Here is a 27,249-nt window from a genome sequence, read left to right as displayed (position 1 = left end):
AAATCTCCAGTGTTTGAGGTTGAACAGCCGCATACTTACCGACACTGCTGATTTAGCCTCTCTTCATCTTCTTTCCTGTTTCAAAATCGCTAAAAAAAAAACTTTTCAGGGAGCTCCACCTAAAATGTCTTTAAAGTTTCACATTCTTTTCAACTGCTCTGCTGCCAAAAACCTTCTTCTACACTTCGCACATCCAGATTCCTCCCTCTTTCTTTCACCTTTGTCCTCCTAAATCCTCCTACTTTGTGTGTATTAGTGTCTCTTGATTCCTAACTAGTGTCAAAATTTGTTCCTGCTCAGGACCTGTACAACATATTTATGTGTAGGTCAACGCTTCAAAGATGAGAGCCTTCCAGCCCAAAGGTTATACTTGCATGCATTTGCATACAATAAAGCTGGGCTTGAAAGAAATTCAGGCGACTGTAAAGAGAAGACACTCAAGATTGTGTTGCTAGCTGAAAAACCTAATCTGGATCAATATCTCGCAGTTTTTTTATTCATACTTTCATACCTCAGTGCTTCCTTTTTTATGTAGACTCACCTTAGTGTCAATAAATAAACAGGCTTAGTGCAGTTTCTTTTAATCGTCAGACAAATGAATAACAAATAACTTCATTTTCAAAGCAGCAGCAATTTGACCTGCGGATGGACCTTAATTCTCTAGATCCTCCTCAGTTTAATGTGAGCTCTCAATTATATCACCAAATACACCTTTTTCTGCTCTTCAGTCTCTCCTGAGGTGCTCGTTTGTCTCCTTCGCTATGCCGGGAGCCCAAGCAGACCCTAACTAGCACTTGAAAAGTTATAGCCTGTTTCACCTTGCTGCAGTAGTCCTGATGGGATTCCAGAATTTGATCGTATCTAGTTAAAATTTAAGCCTGTGTTCAGCAGAGATGCGATGCTGTGATTGTTTTGTGTTTTTGTGTGTGTGGATGAGATTTTTCTGAAAATTCTGTAGAAAGGCTGAAAGTTTGAAAATTATTTATATATTCTGTAGTTCTGAAATGACAGTGTACCAAGTAAAGATAGTGCATCCTACTGCTGGCTGATTGATTAGACTAGTATGCCTTTTACAATATCACTTTCAGTGGATCTCTCAAGTGAACTCTGTCTCAAGTTTTCAAGTCTCAAGTTTTTGAGACTTGAAAACAATGAAATCATAATAAAGCTTTTCAAATAACTTTCAGTTATTTCTTTACAGTTCAACTGATAAACAAATACAAAGTACAGATAAGAAATATAAAAAATTACATTCTCCAATAGCCTGATTGCATAATGGTACACAACCTATTTAGCGTGGACCCTGTTTCTCACTCATTGGAGAAACAGAACTTTCCCACCATCCTCCAAGGACTAAGCAGCAATGGGAAATTGATGGGTAGATATAGATTTACACTTTTAAGCTAAAGGTTTGCTGAAGTTCAGCATTCTGACTTTCTTGCACTATCATCTGACCGATACCCTGTGATGCTTTTTATCCCTTAGCACTCTGCTATCAGTGCCTTTTTGCTAAAGCTCAAATAAGTAAATTGACTCTCTTTGCTTCTAATCAGATTCACTATAATTAATCGCAAATCTGACTTCAAGACAACTGAAAGCTTTAAAGGTGTCTTAACAAACCATACACTTAAATGTGGCATATTTAAAACCTTTTCTCCTTATAGACATATTTATTTTTCCTAAATTGCACACAATATCATATTAGCAGTGAAGTTAAATTGTAATGATTCATCTTTTTTATTTTGTTTTTACCACAAAGCTATGTATTTCAGTAGGAGTCTTGAGTCTTGATAGGTTTGGACCATGTGTAGCTGCACCGTTTCTGGGTAACATCAAATAATAATACTCCTTTGATATAAGCCCTAAACACAACAACTACTATGTTGCCATCGCTGTGAAAATTTTGTGAAATAGTTTTCACACTAAGCTCAACTGTATAAATTAAAACACTGAACTTCATTAAAAATATTAGGGTCTATAAAAACCATAACACCCCTGTAATAGGCACACTCACTAAACCTTTTTGAAAACTTTGATCAGCCTAGCTCCAAATCAGAAGTTTCTTAAAGAATCACCAGGTAATAATTTCTAAAGCTACAGTAGCTTGTCATCAAACATTACCCAATCATTTGCTCTCAGTTCGGCTCTCTTACTTAGTTCTACATGCTATAACGATTCCCTGTGATTGTGGTAAATGCGATGCGCTCTGTTGTGGAGTAAGACTGACATGCAGATGTAGTCTTAAGCATTTTGTTGAGGCCATGTCTTCCAATATCTGTGTTCTGCACATTCAATCTTCAGTATTTTTCTCAAGATAAACCCATGACTAATAGTACTCTCAGTCCCCCACCTATTAAATATTCAAATTATCCCTGCAAAATGCTTTTCATTGCCTTATAAACGAAGTCTCTTCCAGGTTTTTCCTCCTGTCTACTGACGGATTTCACTTCTGGTTCTGATCTCGTCTTGTCTTTGCCTTTTCTCTTTCCCCACAGTTCTGTGGAGCAATTCTGATTGAGCTCGATGCTTTGCTGCCACTGGCAGTAGCCTGCAGGGACACTTCTCTCCTGGGGGTGCGATCAAGCTTTGTGGAAGCTTGTAGCAGAGCAGCATTTGCCATGCTGGGCCGTTTGCAGGAGAGGGCCCTGGAGGTACCGTCCTCTGCACCCCTAAAGAACCTGCCTGCTCTGCTTGCTTCCTGCATTTATGTGCAACAGCGACTAGAGCATTACAATGTCATGCTGAAGGATTCAAGTGCGGCTTCCGCTAAAATGTAAGAAGCAGGTGTACTCATGTGAGTGAGTCTGTTGATGTGACATGAGAAGGAATTATGCATAAGCTGCTGTGTTGCTCTGTATGCGTCGTAACTTTAGTTGTGAAATTCCAGGAAGTTGAAAACTTTCAATAGACGTCTATTGGAATTCACTGGAATAAATGGGAACAAAACGAAATTAAAATAGTAAAGTTTTTATCCTTTAATCCTTTAGATTTTAAAGAGTTTGAAATTTGCTAGCACAAACTGGACCAAAACAATTAAATTGCATGCAAATGCAATTCAGTATATGCTATCCCTCCGTTACATTCATATAGCTCAGTGCTTACAACAGGCGTAATGAGGTCACATCCTCTACATGCACGGTGCATTCCTCCATCATGTGCACAGATGATTTCTACAACCCTACTATGTTGAGACCAGAGCTCACGACTATTAAAGCCACATGGCTGAACATGTGGATTGCCTAAAGTTTTGATTACATTATTAACTAAATATGTTAAATGTATGTTGTCCATGTTTAACTTGCAAATGTTGTATTGATGTCCACTGATAGAAAAACCAAATGTTATATTTGTATTTGGAAATGATACAGTATGTTTAAATTACCCCACATTTACAGTTATTTCCCATAAATACCAATGAAAACTTCCACTTTGGAATATTTTTCATATTCCCCATCAACATCTTGTGGATTCTTATTTTGCAAGACTTCCAGAAATTTGCTGAAAATGTTTAAGTCCTTTGTAGAGTTAGTCCTAATCAGGTTAGTTTATCAGTAAATCTACAACTTGCTTGAAAATAGTCTTTTATTATCATCCACCTATTTTTCCGTTTATGTTGCCATAAAGCAAATAGTCTGAAATTGTACAAATCTTCCCATCGAGGCAACATCTTTATTTTCACTCATAGCAACGATGGCTTTCCTTTTTGGTAAAATTCTTAATCTGTTGATGCACAGTCACTTCTCTTAATTAAATCAGATTTGTACTATTATTTCAACTGTATGTGCCATTGCAAGAGACTGAAGTTAGAAGTTTCAGAATCCAATGAGTTGCAGCTCCAATCCTCTGCTTCTCTCAGCTGTACCTGCCACATGTGATTTCAGTCCCTGCCTGCAGCAGGCTTCTACTGGGTAGCAGTTGCAATGTGTGCCAATGCACAGAAATACATGTGCAGCAGTCACCAAACTCTCATCTTCTGAACATATTCTGACTCTCTTTCCTGCTTCGTAGGTAAGCTTTACCCAACAGGTTCTTCAGTTTCCATCTTTCATTCTCTTCCTAATAGAGGACACTATAATGACACCACGGAGAGCTGCTATTAGTTACCTATCATTTACTTTTGTCATTAAAACAGTATTGTTAAGTTGGAAGTCCTCAAAAAATTAAGGTGACTTATAAACATGTTTAATTACCACTGGTTGGCAATGCGTCCTTAAATTGTGTGGTAACTTTAGTAGAGTATCTCATATCTCTTGTAGTCTCTGTAGATTCCCTCTATAGTCCTTTGTCTGTCTGGGTGTTTGTAGGCCCCTTATCCCTCCATTAAACTGTTTTTAAGGGGAAAATAAACCTTGTTGTGAACGTCTAGGATAAGTCAACACTTGGTACAATATAGATTTGTTTGTTGCATTTCTCAAACTTTTTTTTCTTCTTCTTTGATCAGATCCCTGACTCTGCTACCAATCCAGAGATACCAGGAGGCAGTGGAAGCCTTAAGAGAGCAGCTGACCAGCTACTGCATCCAGGTTTGCCTCACCTGTATTCTTCAGGATGCAGAGAGTCATGACTGGGCTGACCCTAAACCCTTCTACGAGGTGTGAAGTTTACATCAATTTCCTGTCCGTTTAGCTTGATTTACCTCTAGATTGACATTTTATGCACCATTCCAGGTTTATGCTTTGGAAATATCTCTGTGTGTGCCTGTTCTGCAGATTGTAGGAAACTATAGAATTATTACTCCAGAGCCTCCCTGCCTCTTCCTTTCATTCCCACAACACACCTTTACCTCCCACTCTCCTTCTTCTGTCGGAGTGTTATACTCTGAGCTTCCTAAGAACATCTGTGGCTTCCATGCTGCCCTGGGGGCTCCAGGGATTCGGCTGTCTGAAGTCTGCAGTCTACACTGGGACTGTCTGGAAACAGCGTAGGGGCCCTGGAACTCCAGTGCCTTTATGCCCTAAACCAATCTAAACCTCGCCTCTCCTTTTTCCTTTATCCTGATTCCCTCCCCTTTGTTCCTTCCTCCTTCTTGGGGTCACTGGTGTCAGACAGGCCTGCTGTGTGCAGGTGTGTGCTTTTGTTCAACCACCCCCAACTGCATCTGTACGGATGGATGTATGTAAGAGGGTTTGCAACAACTTTGGCTCCTCCACATCATAGTTCTGCTCTAGAGAGACCTTGTCTCCAGCCACACCATTTTTTTTAGTTTCATTTTTATGCACCCACACCACCATACGAATTGTTATTGGCATGAAAATTTTTTTTAATATGAAACACTAAAATTGCAACATATGTTTGAGGTCAGTTAAATGGGTCAAAGAGAGTATAAAATATGAGCTTGGCTTATGTCTTTATGACATGATTTGGCCTTCAGAGCCTTTACAGCCAAATAGTGATTTAATTCAAAAATAAGGAGGGGGAGCTTTTGAAATTCCATGTGTATTTTATTCTCAGCTCCCCAACTTGGTCTCAGTCTTGTAAGAAAAGTAATGTTGAATAAAATATTCTATTTGTTTTCTGTAATTTACCTGACTTGTTAAAAAAATAGCTAACTTGCGTTTGCTGAAATAGAAAAGAAAACAGGATATGATTCATTCAGTAGTGTAAAACTTTATCGAAGGTAACTTTTATTTCAAGCATTTAAACTATAAAACAAACAAAATCATAATTATGATACATCACACATAACTGAAGAAAATGAAAAGTAAAAAACTCAAAATTGAATTAAAGTTGAAACCATTTGTGTTCATATTGTATAAAATACCACACAGAGCCATTGTTTTCTTTTCTATTTGCTAAACACCAGAATAATGAAAATTTTTTCTCAACTTAGAAATTCACATACATAACCTTAGCATTTGACAGAATCCTTAAATGTATGACTTGGATCATATGTTTCTGGTATCTTTTCACCAGAAACATACCGAAATTACAGCAAAGGCTTGCTGTAATTTTGTCCAATTCCTTTTTGACAGAACCGACATACAAGAGTTTGTTGCCCTTCTTGCTCTCTTATGCCTTATCAGGTCTGCCCACAAATTTTCTAAGGTTCTGAGATTTGAACTTTGTGATGTCCGATCCAAAATGGTGGCTTGGTTCTTAAGCCATTTCCTAAGTAATTTATGAGTATGCTAGGATCCATTTGGAATAGCCATTAGCCCCCAAGCTTTAACATCTTGGCTGGTATCTTGAGACTTTATTTAATATTTCCACATAGGGTTATTTCCATGTGTTGCCATCAGTTATGTGAAGGACACTAGTCCGACATGTAGCCAGACAGCCCCGCTCCATGATGCTACCACCAGCTTACCTCACAATTTGGATGTCATTTTCTGGCTTGTAATTCCCTAATTTTTCTTACAAATGTAACAATGACCATTATGGTCAAAAACTTTCACTTATTTTCTTCACATTACAGGAGATGTCTCCAAAAATCCAGGTTTTCTCCAGGTTGTAATGTTGATATAAGGTACAGTAGCTTAAATGGGCCAACATAGATATTTTTTTATTGATAGGCAGTATAAAATCCTACGGTATTTCATAGCTAAGACAAAAACATACTCTAACTCTGGAATCCGTAGTTACACTCTTTGCTGGGATACAAGGCTTTTTTGTGCACCTGCTCATCCAACAGACATGTGTGTCTCTAACTTATACAAGCAAACAAAACAATTGTGATTTCTTTCATATCCTGCTTCCTTCATATTTAGAAATAATTTGGGGCCATGACATCACAGAAACATTTCCACTATTAAAAGCTTAGATGACCTTTCTTTTATTTGGCACATTTATCCCAGCTATTTATTTTAAACCATTTTGTCTAACACTAAGAACACATCCACTGTCATTTTTTTCCATCTGAGATTAGCATTTGCTCAGAAAACTCCTTGAGTTCATTTTCATGTTTTTTCTTTCTTTATGCTTTTTCTGTTGAATTCTTTATGCAGCGAGAGAGCATGGAAATGATTTCCAAGCTGCTCTCAAATATAGGTAGCTTTATTGAACAGAGTTGGATGATGGTTTGTTTTGCTGGAACTTTACCAGGGGTTTCCTGCATTTTCCTTCAAGAGTTTTCCTATTCTCTCAGAATCTGTTCACAGTATGGTTTGCTTTAAATCTTTACATTTTTGCCTTGAGAAATGTTTCTTTTAACTTGTTCTGGGATTTTAAATTTTTTAAAATTTCAGGTTCAGACTTGCTATTGGATTTTATAAAACCTTTTTGAGAAAGTAGGTGTTTTCATGGGGTTGCTTTGGTTCTGTGCCTAATACTGCTGTCAGTCAGAAAGATCCAGGCCATACTCCCATAAACAATTGATTGAGTGAAATGACTAGAAAAAGAAGATATATAAAGGTGAGGTAGAATTTGAGGATGTGTGAGGGAATTCAGTGGCCATTGAGATGTAGACAGGAGGTAGTTGGGGAGTTTTGGATGACTTAGTAGCACTCCCATACTCGTCATCAGTTTGTTGCTGGAGGGTAAATACAGTATGCTGAGCTTTGGGGAACAGGCGTAAAGAAAACTGAAGGCATCTTTATTAAATTTATGACAAAGCTACAGGATTCCTGGGTAATAATCCTTCTCAATCCATATTTGCCTTTGTTCTTTCCAATTCTGATGCATCATTTCTATATTTAGCATTATTTGATTGATCTCATCTCCCTGGCCCTTTCTGTAAGTGTGAGTGTTTCTGGAAGTTGCAGGTGTGCAACTGTTGGGATTTTCATGAGATCGTGACTTTAAAGCAGGCTATATTCCCAGTGGGGGAAGAAACCCAGGTGCAGAGTGCAGGTGGCATGACCGCTACGACATCCCGGTGATGACAGACCAGTCTCTTTCCCTTCCCTGCCTGCAGTTTCGCTCCTTCTATATTTATCTTTACTGTGTTTCTGCTCCACTCTCTGTGTCCACATTATAGCATATATGCAGCTGTAGCCCCCTCCCTCCTGTATGTTTCTTCCTTCGCAGGGAGAGCGGTGTTCCTTCGCACTGCAGATGTGGTTTTACTTCCTGTGTGGACTTCGCAGTGACCTGTGGTCAGTTCTTCCATCAGAGCTAGCCAAGGATGTGCTGGGATATGTGCTGGCAGAGACTTTGCAGTTGCTGGTGCGAAGATATTCCAGAGTCCGTGCGTCGTACAAGAGACATTTGCAGATCAGGTATTTTGAAAAAATATATAAACAACGCTACAACAAAATCAATACCCCGACAAATGCACTGCATTATTAAGTATGTTGGGTTTTAATGGATAATGGATGGTTTCGATTTTATATTTGAGACAAAAACAACTCAGCAACAGCCAAAATCAAAATCTGTAGGTCAGACTTTTTAAAAATTGGTGATCTGCCAGAAATCTGCTGTTGGTGCACCCTTAGTTCTTCACTGCAACCATTCAGAACCTGACAAAGACAAATATTACTATAAAAACATAATTATCCAAAGGATTGTTTTGCTACACTTTGTAGTACACACATACGACTGCAGACACAGAACAATTGAGTTGAATCAAAAATGTTCACAAATCAAAAGTGTGAATCTCAACTATTTTCTCAGTTTTGGAGTTTGCTAACTGCTTCAGTCTGAGTTTATCAATACTATCCCTGGATCACAGATAGATGTAGAGATGGTGGACGTCAGTAATTTTTCTTCTTTTAAATTGAAATTCCCAGACAAATAGTTCTAACATATAGTAAGAGAAGTATGAGGAAACTATGGCTAATAGAGAAAAAAATGCAGAATGTTAAGTAAAGCAGATTGTTCACAGAAAGTCTGGCTTATGTTCCTTGGAAATATTCATGGTAGTTGGAAACTATGAGGTAAAACTAAACAAGTATCATTTTGAAACTTCTCCAGGTCTAAGACACCGATTGTTACTTTCATCAGCCTCTGTTAGGTCACCATTGCTTGTCTCTGAAAAGATAACAGATGATGTAAAAATAATTCTTGACCACATTATGGAAATGCTTTATGATTTTTAAATACTAACACTATACTCTATGCCTAGGAGTAAAATGAAAATTACGTTTTTCTATTTTAGTTTTAGATTGAAGCAACAATATGCATACTTGCGTATTGTCTGTTTTCATAAAGTCATCTTCTCTGTTTCTCTCTGTTTTTAAGGTGTGACATCACAGCAGTGCTGCTCTACGTGGAACACCTCATGTGGAGTGTCAGTGAGAGTCCAGAGGATGTGATTCTGATCAACCCTTCTTCAGAAATTACCATAATAGGAGGTGGCTCGGACTGGCCGTACCAAATCCACAACCTGTGCGACCAACTGCTGACGGTCCTCCTAGTTGTTACAGCGCCAATATCTTTTGTGCATAGGTTTGTACTGTGTGTACATTAAGGTTAATTTCTAAGTAACTGAAATGTTGTGAATTAAGGTGAATTCTGTAAACTTAATAATCATCCAATTAGTGGGCTGAGTGAAGTCTGTCGATAGCAAAAGAAACTGAAGCAAACTGAATAAAAGACTACAACAAACAAACAAAAAAAATTAATCGATTTTAACGCCTTCTGCTTCCAAAGCTGTTTGACCTCCATTAAATAGACGTGTGTTGCAAGTAGCGTCTTTTAAAACTGCCGTGTGCAATTTTAATTTCTCTAGATCGTTTATGAATAGTGCTTCAAAGGACTCAGCACCACGCCAGCCTGAAAGGCCTGTTGTACGCTGGTTAAATGCTATCAACCCTGATCACTTCCCAGAACAGGTCATAAGGTATGTAAAGCACATCCATCATGTAGTCTGTCACACATCATTCAGTAGGCACACAAACTCTACTCAGCAAAAGCACTTGTACCAACTGAACTGCATCCACAAACTTCAATTTTTTTTATCACAAACCAACAGGACGTAGTGCACAAATGTAAAGTATTTCCTTTTTATCTCAAAATTAATCTGACAATTTTATAATGCATTTGATTTTAGTCCCGTTTATTCGGATACCCCTGCATACCCATTGTTTTCAGAAGTTAGATACTTAGATTAAAGAGTCCTCCTGAGTGTGATTTAATCTTAGAGTAAATACCGCTAACTATAGATCCATGGAAGAAAAGCCATGTAACTAGTGTGATCTCCTCAAGGTAAAAGGACATACCCAGAGCTACAATGGATTTTTTTTTAGAAAAAAGTTGATAGAATTAACAAGTATTAGGAAAGTACTGTCAAAGTTTAGACCTAAATCCAATTCAAATTTATGCCATGGATTAAAAATAGCTTTTTATCGACTCTTTTCAGCCAATCTAACTGAGCTTTGAGCTATTGTTTGTAGAAGAATGGTTAAAAATTACAGTCTCTTGATGTACAAAGCTTTTGAAATGCACTCCAGAAGTCTTGCGGGGATGCTGTAATTGTAGCAATAAGTGTTTCTACAATGTATTGACTCAGAGGGACTGAACACAATTGCACACCACACCTTTTATTTGTAAAAAAAAAAAAATTGGAAAAACATCTATTTTTCTGGTCCACCTTAAAATTAGAACTATTATATTTTGTTAGTCTTTCTCAGAAAATCCAGATAAAACACATAAAACTCGTAGGTTGAATTGGGACAAAATGTGGAGAAGCTCAAGTGGTACAAATCCTCTCACCAGGCGCTGTAATCTGCTGCCCAGGCTTCAGTCCAAAGTTGCAGCCATGATATAATGCAGATGAAACCAGCATTACCTTTGACACAGTGGTAATGCTGATGGTTATGGGGACATCGCAGATGCGTTATTTGTCTACGTTTGTGTCTAACTGCTGTTGTGAGCTGTGCAATCAATCACTCTTGCACACATTTGTCTCCACTCTCCACCCCTCTCCTCTCACAGCCAGAGGTTATGTCACAAGATGCCGGCGGAGCACAAATCAAACAAATCCCTACTTTAGTATTGTGGATCTGAAGTTAGTTTGTTTTTTATGGCCTCTTTATTTCTTTTGGTCCCACCTCCTGCTTTGATGGAAGGATGCCAGAAGGCCTACAGATGGCCCATAGCCAGAACCACAGGTCCACATCCAGATCCTGACTGCCAGATCTTTTCCCAGTCAATTAAAACATATAAATGTATTCAATGAAACGCTTAAATCACCAAATAACTTGTGTTGTATGTTTCTCCTTTGTGCTCTGCTCTGAATTATCCCATCTGTCTGTCGGCGTGTGTGCGGGGGCGTGCAGGCGTGTGTGAGCATACATCCGTAGTTGGATTCGTGTGTTTGGATTTTGTAAGCTGACCCTGCCCTGTAGATTTATCAGAGCACTTAAAAGAGGACTACTTATGAATTTGCAGTCACAGTGACATCATAAATTGTTCTGTCAGACCAAGGCATAGTCTTCTTCAGTCAAGCAGCAGGGTGCACCCTTCTCTAGCCTTTCAGATGGAATGGCTAATTTCTGGGGAGACAACCCCTCAACGCGCCGCCTCCCGCCTCTTTGCTCTTAAGACCAACTCTGTCCACTCTTTCCATTAGATTTTATTGAGATGTATAAAGTAACATGCAGGCACACATGTCAGCATGCTTTCACACTTGCACACACATAACCACAAGCAAAGGCTCTGAACACACTGAAAGCTTCGCACACACCAAGGATACGGCTCATTACTCACAGCTGGCTGCAGCCTCTTGGTTATACAAAAGATGTAGGAGGGGGGTATTGCTGTATATTCATGTATTTGGCTGTCACCCAAATGTTAATTTGCTTTTAGCTGGCCAAGATTGGAGCTAATTCCTTTCCATGCATGCTATAAGTAAGTTTACATTTGAAGTGAACAGCACTAAAAAGAATGACTATTTTTGCCATTTCCCAGCTGTTCGTACTTCTCAGGATTTCTGCCTTTGTTTCTCCCTCTCCTGTGAAGCCTTCATGTCTTTTTTGTGGTCTCTAGCTAAATGGATTTCAATCAGAATACTCACCTGACGCTGCAGAACTGTCAACTTTTTCTCCTTTCTTTGTTTCTCGTCTCTAAGAGATGGCCTTACCGGTGAGGCAGCCTTGGCGTGCCAGTTGAGGCTACTGACCTCTGACCCAGGATGCAGTCCCAAGCTGCTGCTGCAAATGCTGCTTTATGAAGATTGTCACCTGCCTAGAATACTCCTGGAAAATTCCTGTGAGTTTTTTTTCTTTCTGTTTATTTCAGTTTGCATTGACTTAAAAGTGCTTGCAGTTCTGATGCCTCACCATTCGTCTTTTAGGAAAAAGCTAAAATACTTTTGTTCTTTGATATTTCCTGTTTCATATCAGCGGTTACCACAGGGGACATCTGTGAGAAGTGTTTATTGGAATCCTAATTATGGTGCTCTAAGATCTTAAGCTAGTTATATGGACTGTAGATGATCCCCATTCATTTTATGAAGTTATCATCAGCATCTTTGCTATCATCATCATTTTCACCTTGGTCATCATCATTACTAAATCAATAGAGCACAGTAATAAACACTCAGCTGGCCCAGGCAGAGCACATACTCTGACCTTTAAAGATTTTTTTCCCCTTCCCTCTTTTCTTCTCCACATGGCAACAGTCTAACCTTTAAAGACTGTTGTGCACTCGCACATTAATTCACATTATAGCGACCTCATTAATAACAACTCTCTCTGTCTTGTTCTCTGGCTTGGTCTGGGCCTGACTCAGAGGCTTCGAGATGCGTCTCCCCGCACGCTGCCGTAAATCAACACTAGAAGCGCTGACTCTCGCCTGTTATCTGGGGTGACGGGATAATTAACCAGGACACAGACAGACAGAGGGAACAGCTTGACTGAAATGTCTTCACGGCAATAAGACACTGCACTTCCCCATATGTTTGGGTCATTTCTCTGATGATTAAAAAAAAAAACTACTTTAATAATGAATTCAAAACTAACTTTTTCATACTGCTTACGCATCTGTCTACTCCATGTACTTTTTATTGGACCTTTGAAATGAGCTGCTACTGGTTTAAAATAGGATTGGATATTTTCTGAGACTTTTGTTTCATCGTTTTTCAACCAGCTTTTTCAAATGTTGATTTTGATATTGTAATGTACTGCCATTTTTTTTCAAGTGGTAGCAATCAGTGGTGGTTTTTGATACTGATATTAATATTGATATACATAACTGATGCTTCAGAGTAGTCCCAGTCCCATCAGGTCAGTAGGTGGTCCTTTTTTGTATTCAAAGCCACCTCTGAAGGTAGTCTGAGGAAAAGCGTTTGCAACGTGTCTTGAGTGAGTTCACACCTGTATGTGGGGTTGTCTGGACACAATCAGATCAGTTAAAACTTTTATTAGTGCCAGATGTGGAGCAGGTCTCTCATTACTTTTGTAATTCAACAGCTTTCTCAAAACTGAAAGTCACACTACGTCAGGTAAACACAAACAGTCTTTTTATTGTCTATTGTGTGCCTGCTTCCAATTACTGTGGTTTGCAGAAAAGACCCTTGTGACTGCATGTCTGGTTGTCCGGAAGATAAACAGGTGTCTTTGTTGGCTATGTATCAAGGTTGAATAAGCACAGAGACGGAGAACAGACAAGGGGAGAGGGGTAGAGAAGGGAACATAGAAATCAGCTTTAAAAAAATAACACACAGGAGTTATTGTATGCTGGAAGAGTTCTGGAAAATCCACAGAGATGTGCCAGCGCACTGACATCTGTTTTTCTGAAGTCATCTGCTGCTTCATAATGGGATCATTATTAAAAGGCACCTAGTTAACCTCCCGTGCTCTCCAGCACTCAGAGTGGAAATTAATGTTAGCCAACCCCGTTTCTTTGGCCCATTGCAGTCACAGCAGTGATATCCATAACACTCTCCCCTTAAGGACCAATTACCAGACAGGCAGCGAACAAGATGCCTGCCTGATCCACGTAATGCTGCACAATGTGCAGAGTCTTGGTCCGTTTGGTTTACAACATCTTAGGATACATGTTAGCTGAATGGTTGTGAAGGAGCAGAAGTGTGAGTGTGCAAATCAGTTTTCTTATAGTCCTCTGTGCTTCATTCCCGAATCTTATGCAAGGGGCTGATCTGTCACTGCAATGCTGCAGCTAATTCTGCCTTGTCATTTTAAAATAGCCCAGCATTAGTCAGTAGGAAGTCATGCTGCCCTCCATTACAGCACAGCGCGTCCTCATTGACTGCTGCCTTGCATACGCTGTCCTATACAAATAGTTGTCATTTCCTAGACTGCAGACTGACAGACCGCTAGATGTCTGCCACCTCTGGAGCAGCGGGCCTTTCCTCAGCAATCCCTGTCAACTTAACACACTCACACACGCAAACACCCCCCCGCACACAAATCACATATATAGACATCCATATGGGTTTTACAGTCACACACACCTCCATCTTCAGCCAGCTCAGACAGCAACCCCCACAAGGACACCCTGTCAAAACCTCTTCCTTTTCACTTCCTGTCTCCATGTTCTATGGATCCCACAGCCAGGGGCTTTGAAATCTCTTTCTTTTTCATTCTTATTTCTATCCAACACAGATGTGGGTTTTTCTTCCCCTTCCATTCCACGCTGTCTTTTGTTCACCCTTTCTGTTAACATGTGTCAGGCTAGGCAGCCTTGACATTTTCCAATGTGCGTGTGCGTGTATGTGTGTGTGTTTTGTTCAAAGAAATCAAGATGTTTTAGATTTATCTATCTGTCTATCTATACATACCTTTATAGAGTTGATATTTTCTGAATGATAATTCAAACAACTCCCCAGAGTGTTTTCCAGCATTTGGGTGGGTGAGCTTTTTCATCTTGTAGGATTGTGATTGTTTGTGTATGTAAAGTCTTCTAGAATATCAGGATTTCATCAATTCAGTGTTGTTTTAAATATCCCCACATGTAGTTGTTTTGTTGCTGAAGTATCTCACCAGGCTGACTTCAGTTGTTTTTTTGTTTCCAGATTTTTGCCAGAAGACTAACTCAGAAATGTCCACAGAGAATTGCAAGGCAGGAGATGATTTCATAGTTGCTTTGTTCAACTTGTTCTCCTGCTTGAATAATGTTCCCAAGGCTTTGACCCAGGCTCTTCAGCCATACCTGGAGAGAGCACACATATGGAAATATCTCTATACACTGGCAGGTAATATCTTGGTTGGAAAAGAGTGGTAATATATCAAGCTGTGAAAGCTTTAGATACTCGCGTACTCTGCTTGGTCAAATATTGCATAGTTAAAAAAAACAACGTTTTAGGATTCAGGTGTAGAAAAATCAATTATACTGATTCCTTTATATTCAATATATTTTATGTTTATTGCTACAGCTGTTATCAGTCATACACAAAGACTCTGGTATTAAAATAAGGATTACTAACAGTAACAGTCACATAGTACATTATTAATTTATAAACACTATTTTAGTCAAAAGTATGACTTCTTTTAGTTTTGAGTATAAGTAGTTATCAAAATGACATAGAAAAGATTTGTCAAGGTCCTAAATAGAAGTAGCTCTTGTTGCAGATTAAATTATTGGTATCATTGTTCCACTGACAGACTCTCAAAGGTCATTGTTTTAGTTTTTACATATATTGAAAATTTTGATGCACTGAGTTTAAGATCATCTCAGCAACTGACTGAATAACGTATCACTACTCTACCAGCAACACTTGACAAAGTTGGATGATGTGCAGTTTACATTTTTCCTAAGATTCTGCTGCATATTATGTTCAAACATCAAAAAATTTGCGTACACTTCTAGATAAGCCAAACTTTCCAAACGTTATTTTCTTCATTTTACTGAAACTACCTTACAACATAGCAGGAAGCAACATTCACCATCTTCTTGTTTAATGTGTGGATTGTCAGCCCCTAACCATGTTCACTTCAGTGGCCTTATTTAATAAAAATGACTGTCATATAGTCAAGGCTCATTCCTCATGTGGTTTACTCTCTTTATAGCTGTGGATTCACTGCGGTATTAAAAATCCTGAAGCTGTGTATTGGTTATCTTTCATTGACTTTAATTAACTTGAGATTTAGCTGCCCTGAACTCAGAGTAAATCTGTTGAGAAGTCAGTCCTATAACTCTTGGTATGCTTTTCCAAAAGGGTGTGTGTAGCCTCTTTATATTTTCTTGACAAAAGAAATTATTTTGTCAAGTACACTTTTCGTTCAAGACATGTTTTATACGTGTTGTAGCTCCTGTAACTCCATTCCACTGTCCCAAAAATGACAGTGTTTTCACAACTTCCACACAGAAGAGTGTTGTTGTTAGTGTGACCTGGTTTAGTTATGTATGATGCACTCAGTGTTTGGAAAAAAAACTAAAAAACATCAGCTTTGTTGTTGCCAACCAACCAATCACCAATCAGAGCTGGTCAAGCAAGAAATCGTCTTATTCCAAGCTCCTGTTGATTTCTTGATGTAACCCTAATAAATCAGTCACAGGAAAATGTTGCTTTTCATGATAGCAGGAAACGTGTATGAATAACTGAGAGAGGTCACCACCTTCTCACTCATCTACTACATTTCAAGAAGAATCAGTAACAGTGATTTTAAAGTAAACCTGTCAACGGTATATTAGTTTTTTATTCTCTAAAGGCCAGTGTTGACATTGAGTGCAAATGATCAAATGTATGACTATAATATGATGTTTCTTTTTTTTTTTTTTTTTTTACAACAGTTCTTTTTTGTCTTATCTCAGATGCAAGCTTTGCAGGAGCGCTTAATCAGAACTCCTGTAGTGAAGAGAGTTCATTTTAGGAGTGATTTTCACATCCTGGCTGAGTGGTAATTATTGCAGCATAAATTAGGGTGACTGGAGAAGAGTATTTGGATAGAGACAAAGCACGGGAGGGGTCGAAAAAGCAAATGAACGAAAGTGAGATAGAGTGTGCCAGAAAGAAGTTCTCAATGTCATCCAATCATCACTTATCCTCAAAGGGTAATTAGTTTAATTATTGGACTGTTCCAAATCTTTATACTATAATTTTGGTTACAGGATACCCCCAGTGCCCCCATTTCTATTTAAACTGTTTGCTGAATTAACTTTCATAGATCACATTGAGAGTTTTGACAGTTTCACCACTTACTCTGATGTTTTACCACACAGGAGTTCAAAGGTTGTTTCAAATCAATACCGGGATCGATAAAGTAAATGCAGTTTAAGGTCTGAAAATCAAGTTACTTTGAAGAACAGATCCAGAGACTTGCTTTTTTTTTCACTAGTCATATCATTTTCTATTTTGCTCCCTGTTTTGAGGGGTTTTCTTCGTCTCGGGCGCTGAGTTCACTCAGCTTTTAGTCATTCTTGTAGGTTCATGTGCCACCACTATAATTTGTAGCTTGTAGTGTTACAGCCAGAGCTGTGGGAAGTTTATAGGTGCCATGCAACCTCATTCTATAGAAGCTCTGTTATCAATAATAACAGGATTTGAAAGAGGAGAGCGATGAAAGCTACACTGCACCTGGCGAAGATAGTAAAAATGCTGCTATTGGGCCATCTGGGTTTAATACAGAACATCTGCGTAGAACCTGACCTTACTGTTTTGTAATCCAATTTCTGATTTCAAGAAATAGGCATTCTATTTGAATCAAGTTACAGGTGCCTCTGCATTTTCATTTTGTCTGCATTAACAAGTCATTTTGACATAGGGTGACCTGTAACATTGAGTTCTTTTGATTGAAACTCCACCAGTCTAGTAATGAAATATATGCATGTGGTTTTGTTTATTGAAGCTAATGTATGTATTAGAACACTGACAATCAGCAACAGCAACCGCTGGCTAGATTTATCTATTCATTTTGGAGTTTTGATGACACAATAGTTTTCTTTATGATGTCCGTACATATCAAAGAACTTCAATGATTTTAAAAGCACGAATTTGGTGCACAAAATTTAATTGTGACATGCTATTTTTATTAAAATGTAAACAGAATCACATATATGATGTACTTATTTATTTTTTTAGGTAATAACTCTTGTACATTTTCTTATACTTTGGGGGAAGTTTGTCATTTTCTGTCCGAATCAAACTTTTTGGTTGATTAAACCCATGTATATCTAAATCTGGCAGAGCTATGAGTAACTCTGGGCTTAATTGTACACTTACATTCCGACTTATAGTAGAACTAATGCTCCTTATTGTTTTATTAGCCATCCCTCAACATGATGCTGTCTCCACCATGCTTTACATCCGGTGCAAAATTCTCACAATAACTCAAATTTTTCTTGCCCTTGCGGGGAAGACAACTCAGTCTTTGTTTCTGCTGACTATAAAGCTTTTCTCCAGAGGTTATTTAGCTTGATCACATGGGCAGCTGCAAATTTCCCCTGTGGTTGAAAGTCATTTGTTTGTTTTTTTCTTTTATGTTTCGATTCTCAGAATTAGTGAACTTATATCTGTTCTTATTTTATGCTTTTTTTTTTTAGAACCGCATTTCAAACTAAAATTGTATACGTTTTAATGTCTTAAGGTTTTGTTTTATTTTACTTCAATCACTTTTTTCACTTGCTGCTTTTGTTTGGGATTTTTTATTCAGACACTACACAGAAGGCACCAGTGGTCATTGATTGTGTCCGAGCGTTGGTGACAAAGTCAGCCAACAGTATTTTGGTACACCTGGTCTCAATGGCAGTGGCTTGGCAGGGCACGGAGGATTGTAGTCAAGCACACCAGTTTAAACAAAAGGTGCCAGAGAGTGTCCTGGCTAAAATACCCAAGGACTGGAACTATGCAGTACCTGATGGAAGAGGGAAAGATACTGACTCCAAAGGTAAGCATAAACCCCTTTTTCTCATACTTGGAAAAAAAAATCCCTACGGAAGTATTTTTTTTTATGTGTTTCTCCTTTCAGCTGTCATATCCTTAGCAATTCAAGCATTGTCCTTCATTTTTACCAACCTGCCATTGGCTGTGTCGTCGTTGCCTCTCCCTATCCGCTTCGTCTTTCAAATGGCAGAAAAGCATCTCTCCCAGCATGCCCGGCAGTTGCGCTCAATGGGGCTGTTGCTCTGGGCGCTGCTGGGGTTTCTGATCCAGGGTCTGGAAGACCCTGATGCACTTGAAGAAATCAGTGGTCTGGCTCTGGACTGCAGGGCAAAAGAATACTTATCTCTGCTCAGAGAGTGCCTGCAGGCTGCAATGAGCATCCAGCACAAGGTAAATAATTTATTCACCACGGATAAATGTGAGTTTTATTATAACCGGAGATGCTCCAACCAATTAGACAGAGATCAGAATCAGAGAATTTGCTGATTCTGCAGGTTGGATCTAAAAATAACATAAGTCAGTTAGCTAAAGCTTGATTAGTGCATAATTTACTGCACTTTTGATACAGAGCATGGATGCTGCCTTATGTATATTGAATGCATGTAATCTGTTGTGTTTTTCTATGTGATCTAATTACACTGCACATCCAAGCTGATTTGATACAACCTAAGGTGTAATTTATGTTAATGTTCTATGACAGGGAATTCCCAAACCTACAGTGCATAAAGTACTGCAAGCTCTGGAGGAAAGACGACCCAAGTGGATAAACATCCAGCTGCAGAAAGCTCGCAAACTCTGTGCAGAAAGGTGAGAGGCCACCGGAAAAGATTTCTGAAGAGGTTGTGGTCAACTTGGTACTGATTGTAGTTTAATGATTACATATGTACTACTGGTTATTTGAATAACAGAAGGGTTTATGAATTTATTTGGATCATTTGAAAATGCCTCTTTATACATTAAGTTGGAAGATCTAAGAGTATTGATTGATTGTTGCCTAGAGGAAGGTTGAGGGCTGACAGAAGGAGGGTCAAACTGATTCATCTGACTGATGGTGTTTTTAGGTACTTGACATTAAAGAAAGAAAAAAAAATACTCGTTTTCTTTTAATTGAGCATTCAACGTTTGATAAATTGCATCATCAGGCTAATTTTTCATTGAAAAGCTCTGAGTCAAATCGATGAATCTCAGATGTGTTTGTTTTTGTAAATGATGTGGTGGACATACCATTTGGCCTACGAGAACTCCAGTATAAGATGATGGGAATCCAGCTTTCATTTTGGGTCAATCTGTGACCTTTGGCTTTCCTTTTTGTAGCTTGTTCCCAGAAACGGCGTCTCTGGCTGTTCACTTCATCATAACAAGCTCTGGGTGCATCTATCCTCATGAAAAGGCGATTTAGTGGCGTAACAACTTTAAGTAAATGAACAGATGAAAACATTTAGTAAAGCTGCAACCGGTCCTAGTAAAAGGCTCGCCTGTTACAGTAAGATGAAGAGGGGGTGAGAGGTGGAGGGAAAAAATAGAGAGAACAGATGGGGCAGCATAGAGCGTCAGGGCGAGGGGGGATGAGTGGAAAAGTGAAAGAAGAGTGATTATGTATCACCTGTCGGAGGCATTCAGTGGGATCATTACTATTCATTAAACTAACCTTCACAGGGAAGTGACGCCTGACTTGTAAACAATCAGAGAACACTGTCAGACAGAGAGAGAGCAGCGGTATTTAATAACTCCAAAAAACACAGCCACTTTTCTGCTGGCGTCATATTTGGAGTGAAACCCTTATAAAAGGACATTTGCCCCCTTCTCTTCTTTCATCTCACTTTCCTCTTTCCCTTTCCCAACTGTAATCCCCCCTTCCCACTTACTGCGCCACCCACCTTGTCTTTGCAAAGTAATTTGTAGAGGAGAAGATTATTGTTCTCCATCATGGTGACCCTGGCTGGGCTGACGGGATGCATACACAGATGAAGATGAATGCAGTTATTCCTTGGCGGAGGTCTGCCTCTTTCAGGGCACATTGGCCCTAATGACATGATTGATAGGCTGTCCCAAATCCGGAGGGGCCCTCATTAATCACCCCGCTGACTGAATCCAATCATCTGCTTCACCTGCACAGTGATGGACAGGAAAGGATACAGCGCAGGTGCTGACACGGATGCACAGCCGCCACCGCCGACAACACCACCAGCCGGGCCGCCAGGCAGAAGAATGAGGCGATGTATATGGACAAGACGGGACTCCTTTTCTTTTTGCCACCCTCAATGTCAAACAGCCAATGGCTGGCTGACAGGCGACACAGCTTCTGCCATATTATAATTACAAAGAGGAAGAGGAGAAAGAGGACGAGAGAGGGAACAATGACAGGAAGTGTGTGTGAAGGAGAGGACTTGATGGACGGTGGTGTGATAGCCATCCGTACAGAAAGGGCAAGAAACGATGTGGGCGTATGCCAGGGTTGGGAACTGTACACGCTTGAGGACCTTGACATACAATTACACGTCCTAAAAAAACACACACACACGCATACACCATCATTTTACTGTAGTGGGATTCTCTGGTCAGAGTTTATTCGGTTCCTCATAACAATATTTCTAATTAATTTCCTTTTTCACTTCTGTTCTGGGGCATTGCTAGAAATAAAACTGCCTCAGGCCTAAGATCTAAATATAGTCGAAAGCTTTTAGACTTAGGTTAAAGTACCCACAGAATGTAATTCATAATACTTGACAAATGACAAATGGAAGGGATGGTTTCAAAATATTTTGGAATAGAAAATGTGAATTTATTGGAGTGCATGTTTCAATCCCCGTTTTTCCACAGCTGTGACAGAACTTTCTGGAGTTTTGCAACATCTAGAGAGTAAAATCTCATCCTTTTCTTTTTGGTCAAAATGGCTCAAGCCCAGTCACATTGGATGGAGAGCTTAGTTTTCAAGTTTTGCAAAAGTGCTTCTTTAACAGAAACGTCGTCATGTGTGCTTTGCACTCAACATGGCTTGTGTCACATGACCAAGTGTTCGGACTTTCTTTTAACAGTTCAATAATCTTCTCAAAAGACAGATTTGTACAGGACATGACTGGTAGATGTTCCATCAACAGATTCATACACCTGAGCTGTGCAGCTTAACAACTCCTCCAGTGTTAGAAGAATGTTCTGCTTCTTTTTAATTTAAGTTGAATGTCTTTCATACTGACTTTATAATGCATTCACTAGCATAATCTTTTTTTTAACAATACTTTGTTTAAAAAAATGATATGGAGCAACTGCCCAGTAAGATGGGTCTGACAATATCTATTATGTATATTAATATTTATCAGTCTTGACTGAATAGTTCCAGATATCCGGGGTTAATTTTTTTTTTCTTTGGTTAAAAAAAAAAAAAAAAAAAAAAAAAATATATATATATATATATATATATATAATACTGTATATATACATAGATTTTAGTTTTTAACTCGGTGGTGGGAATGATTCAGAATGTTAATTTCCAACTTGGATCCAAATTCTTCTCTTAACTGGAAACAACTTTTTAGAGACCCTCTTGTTTCCCTTCACCTCTCTGTTTGTTGTCTTTTTCTCTCAGCCTCTCGGAGCAGGGAGCAGACAGAGGAGCTGCTGCGGCTGAACTGACTGAGCAGAAAATAGGCCTGATGCTGCTGGAGGTCTGCCACAAAGCAGGTGGCTGCGCCTACCTGAGGCAGATCTATCACATCATCCAAGGCAATGAGGTAGGGAAGCGCCCGAGCTCCCCAGCAATTAGGTGGCTGCTGGCCTGAGGCCGCAGGCTGTTTGGGAGGGGAAGAGGTACTGCTTGTGTGCAGTCTGCTTGCTTTGATCTCGTCATGTGCAGGTGACCTCCAAGGTGCAAACCTTCTGTGAGTTCTCTGCCAAAAAAATAGCCAGTCACAATGAGCTGATTCAGGATAATGCTGTTCATGTGGAGGAAATGCGCCTTTTTAAAAATGAAATAAAAAATATACTATCAAAATTAACACCTGAATTTAACTGGATGGATAGATGAATGTATTTGTCATTTACAAAGAGATGTTTGTTATTTAAGTTTGAATTGGAAAAAGAAAGAGACATGCTTATTTTGCTAATTAAAACAGGAACATATTTAAACATCCTTTTCAATTTTCTTTCAGGTCAGTGTTAGATGATTATCTGATATGTAGATTTTTTTTTTAATTGAACTGATTCAAACTGTAAATTGCAACAGTCCAGATTTTCTCACCTCCTCTGGTTAGGAGAACATCCTGTGGAATAACACAAACAATAAGCAAGACTCCAAGCCTGTAGTTTTTTTTATATTATTATTTAATTTGGAGTCCTAGTGAAATTTGGACAGTCTTGAAAAGCTTAGAGAACTATGAAATCTGGCTTTATTATTTTCTAAGCCTTTACAATAAGTACAGAGTGTGAACAAATTCAGACTTTTAATAAAAGGCATACATTTTACGAAACCAGATGTTTTTGGACAATAATTTTAAGAAAAGCTATTTTAGAAACCGCAAGCACCTGTGGATGTTTCACGACGATACTCAGGTGATGGAACAGGTAATGACAAGGTTGTACTCTGGGAGTTTTACATAATAAAGTCATTAGGAAAACAGCTGAGAAGTGTTGTTCCTTGCTGTCTTATGTATTTACTAATGGAAATGTAGAGAACAGAGTGCCTGGGTAAGCACAATGCAACAGGACAAACTCTCCACAATGCTGTATTCTGCATTTCTTTAAAGACAAACAAAACTGTTGGAATCAGTTTTAAGGAGATATTCAATTAGAAAAAATGTGACTGGAAATTAATATTACCTTTACTATGCTATACAGTTGTTCCTTTGTTTAGCCTGCAAACGTTGACATTCATTAAAAATTGTTGAATATCCTTAACAGTCTTTCAAATATCTATTGTTTGATGTTGATTCAACTGTATGCTAAATTATCATTTGTGCGTTTTGTTATTCTTTGAGTTTGATGAAAATATAATGTACTTATAACTTTTAGCTTTGGAGGTCTGAATCTACAGCTTTCTTTCTTTTTAGCTATTTTATGTACCGTACTCATATGATAATATGTTCCTGTTTTGGCTTACGTTCTGGGTGCAGGAGCTCTTGATGTCTAAACTCAATGGGAACACAGACTCCACAGATCTCTCAGTGAAATTTGATGTCAGCCCAGAGAGTGTCGATCGCACTGCATACTTCAATCCTCTCCTGCAGTTTGACCACATTGGCAAGAAGAGACTGAATCAGGTTTGTTCAGCTTTCTAATAGGTTTCACTTTCTAATAGGTTCTTATCTACACTTGTACGTCTGAGTTAAATGTCAAAGTGAACTTGAACTTTTTCAGACTTTGCATTATTGCCTGGGTATACCTGTTATGTGTCATTTAACTTTAACCAAGGACAAGGGCTTACTGTTGAAGGTGAGGATCTGCCGAGTGCTTAGTGAACTATAGCTCTCTCTGAACGTTTCTGCTCTTTCTTGTTTCCCAAAGGTTGGTGCCTTTTTCAGGCATGGCTCTTTTGGCTGTTAGAAAAGAAAGCTGAAAAAGTAGGAAAATGAAAGATTTTTTTTTCATGAAACTGGGTAAAGTTAAGGTGAATTACTATCTTAAAGTGCAGCTCGTTGGAGCTTTGAAATACATCTTTTGTCATTGCAAACCCAACCTCAGGAGTGCCACCATGATGTTCAGTTTCCTTGGCTCAAAAAAATATTCGCACCCTTTAAACCTTTTTCTACATTTTACCATGCTACCACCAAGAACTTCAGTGTGTTCTTGACATTTTATGTGTCATATAGGAGCACGTAATTGTATGTACATTTTTTATGAAGTATTTTGAAATTTCAGGATTTCCAAAAAAGAGGGCCTTATGATGATTGAAAATAATGTATTGTTTTACTAGTTTTACTTGTAAATGTGTGTGCATTGCATTTGTACCCAGTCCCTTTTACTCTAATACTCCTAAATCAATTAAGTGCAGCCAGTTGCTTTCAGATGTGACCTAATAAGCAAATAAGCAGAGTCCACCTTTTGTAAATTAATCGGTATAAATACAGCTGTTCTGTGAACACTTCAGAGGTTTGCAAAACCCTCCCGTGGTCTGAGCACGATGCTCAGGAGGAGCGCAAAAAATGTCACGGTTGGACGGCGGGGAATCAAGGTGGTTGTCCCGTCAGACCATCATTTTCCAAAACCACACACAAAAAAACGTGTAAAGACACACTGGGTCAATGTGACCCTGCCGAACCGCACACAGAGTAAAAAAATAAAAAACTCATGCCATCTAAATGACACCATCTCTTAAGACCGCATGAGGGTTGCAGATGGACGAGTCTTAATACAGGGCAGTGCTGAAGGAAAACCTGCCACTAACTGCAAGAGACTTCAAACTGTGCCAGAAGGTTTATATTTCTGTAGAAAACGACTTTAATCATAAAACTATAGTGGAATGATGTAAATCAAATCATATAATTGTGTTAGAATGGCCACAGTAAGGTTTGAATGTAAATCCAATTTGTAATTTGTGGCAACCTTTACATAATTACCGTTTCGACTCACTCTCCATTCAGTTTGACTGCTTGAGCTATTTCGCGAAGAAGAATGGTCAAAATGTCAGTCTGTGGACGAGCTGGAAGAAACAGAATCAACAAGATTCAGAATTTCAAAACACTGCATTAAATTCATTACAAGTGCAATAATGTTCGTGGGGAGAAATTTTTAAGCCATCGGTATTTAATTTAAAATACTGTCCCTCATAAAAACTAGATTCAATTTTTTTGTGAAATCCTGTTGATCTCAATGAAAACAGTCATTGAAATGTTCCTATTTATTTAAAATATATTTATATATGTATTTAAATAACAGAATCAACAATGCTCATTGCCATTGCATTTAAAGATCTGACACATTTTAATCCAAAGACTTTGCCCGTTTTAGGCTTATCGCATGAGGCTGCATAGCTTTGCATAGAAACACCCTATTAAGGGAATGATTAAAATGCCTTTTCTGCTTCAGGTGCCAGTGTTGTTTGTCAAATAAAAGGGAATGGAGAGAAAACAAGTTACATCCATCAATCAACCATTAGGAGGAGAAATAGAACTGGAAGGATGGATGGATGGATGGATGGATGGATGGATGGATGGATGGATGGATGGATGGATGGATATGAGGGTTTTCTTGTTTTCTCAATAAGACTCAAACCTGGAGTTAATAGTGGCAGTTCAGGGATCAAAGCTAGTCTTATTGTCTTAGTTCTTATGATGAAATTGACTAAGTGTGGTTGTTGATGTTTACACTTTTTTGTGCCCATGTCCAAGAGAAAGATGGAGAGAGAGAGAAAATGGGAGATGGTAGGATGCCACTGAAGATGGAAAGTGAAAAAGCACAGCAAGAAGAGTAACGACTCACTCCAAAAATTGATTTATCTTTCTATAAATGATGGCTACATCCCCCCAAATGGCTTTATAAATTAATTGCTGTCTTATTGGAATAAAAACCTTCTTGTGCGGACATGATTGATATCCAATGTCGTGGCCTGCGCTGGAGTACCCCCCGCCCCCTCCTTCTTTGTTAGTGGGGTCCCAGCTGGAGCGGTAATGCACTGATGGTATTAACCCTGATTAATAACTAACAATACGCTTTCCTCATACATCAACAGAGCGAAGTGGTTGACTGGATGTGGGACTGGCCTAGGCTGCTGCCAGCCTATGAGGGCATGAGTCAGGTCACCTTCAGAAGTCTGGTAGCCAACAGGTAAGACTGTACTTAATAGGTATGTATGGATTCGGACAAGGACTACAAACTAAAATGACATACATTCAATTTATCAGTTCTTCAGATGACCACCTTGTTCATTTTTGTTTTAAAGCTGAGTTGTGGAAACAGCTAATTAGTAGATTAGATCTTCACAGAAAGAAGCAACATCTTTCTGTGACAGGTGATTTTTCATAAGAAGTGACTTTAATTGATAAGTTGAGGCAGTGGTGAAATCAGGTGCTGCACAGCTGCAGGATGAAGTTCACACAATAAAGCTGAACACTGGTCAGTGTCATCCAACCCATATCTGTTTTTGTTGGCACGCTGATTTTAATTTGCTTGTTTTGTTAATAACAGTACCTCTGCTCTGTGTTGTCTTCATTTGAACTAAATGAAACAAAGCACAGAAGCAGGTTTTGGCTCATTTCGTTGTTGCTTTTTTTCCTAATTAGTAAGAGCCACAGTGTCTCCCTTAAATCACAATGGAAGTTTTTTCGCCTTTCAAAACAACAATCTTTCATATATGTGTCCAACCTCACTCCGCCGCTGCAGTGTTCTCTTCAAAAGAGTGGGTTTTCCACAGAAAGCTCTCTTCTGTGTCTTAATTATTTATAGTTTTGTTGAAATTATACGATACAACGGAGCTTTATTATATAGGATGAAAGTTGCATTGTGGATTGGTAGAAGGATGTTGGAGCCATATAGGGTTTTGCGCCTTTTGCTGCTTTATGATGATGACAATTGCAGTGGTTTTGAGTGGGGTTAATGTTTTTGCTGGGGTTTTGATAAGGAGTGCACTATGTTAATTTCTTTTAGTTTAAATAAGGGAT

General features: G+C 38.8%; 1 protein-coding gene across 3 annotated transcripts in view; it reads left to right on the top strand.

Annotated features, from left to right (window-relative positions):
* The window catches only part of kiaa0825 (KIAA0825 ortholog), a 134,338-nt gene that overhangs the window by 31,199 nt on the left and 75,890 nt on the right, over positions 1 to 27,249 (top strand). Inside the window, exons 10-22 of one of the 3 annotated variants that reach the window (XM_023344097.1) lie at positions 2,496 to 2,773; positions 4,442 to 4,592; positions 7,966 to 8,156; positions 9,118 to 9,324; positions 9,608 to 9,718; positions 11,948 to 12,087; positions 14,855 to 15,034; positions 18,432 to 18,665; positions 18,747 to 19,051; positions 19,362 to 19,468; positions 22,245 to 22,389; positions 23,767 to 23,913; positions 26,322 to 26,416. In XM_023344097.1, the coding sequence (XP_023199865.1) occupies positions 2,496 to 2,773; positions 4,442 to 4,592; positions 7,966 to 8,156; positions 9,118 to 9,324; positions 9,608 to 9,718; positions 11,948 to 12,087; positions 14,855 to 15,034; positions 18,432 to 18,665; positions 18,747 to 19,051; positions 19,362 to 19,468; positions 22,245 to 22,389; positions 23,767 to 23,913; positions 26,322 to 26,416 (2,291 nt within the window). Of the gene's footprint in view, positions 1 to 2,495; positions 2,774 to 4,441; positions 4,593 to 7,965; positions 8,157 to 9,117; positions 9,325 to 9,607; positions 9,719 to 11,947; positions 12,088 to 14,854; positions 15,035 to 18,431; positions 18,666 to 18,746; positions 19,052 to 19,361; positions 19,469 to 20,777; positions 22,002 to 22,244; positions 22,390 to 23,766; positions 23,914 to 26,321; positions 26,417 to 27,249 lie in introns of those variants that run through there. The other 2 variants (XM_023344098.1, XM_023344099.1) reach the window with 2 other exon arrangements.

Source organism: Xiphophorus maculatus, chromosome 12 (assembly GCF_002775205.1).
Source record: "Xiphophorus maculatus strain JP 163 A chromosome 12, X_maculatus-5.0-male, whole genome shotgun sequence".
NCBI lineage: Eukaryota > Metazoa > Chordata > Actinopteri > Cyprinodontiformes > Poeciliidae > Xiphophorus > Xiphophorus maculatus.
Note: the sequence above shows the minus strand (reverse complement) of the source record. Positions and strands in the feature narration are given on the sequence as shown.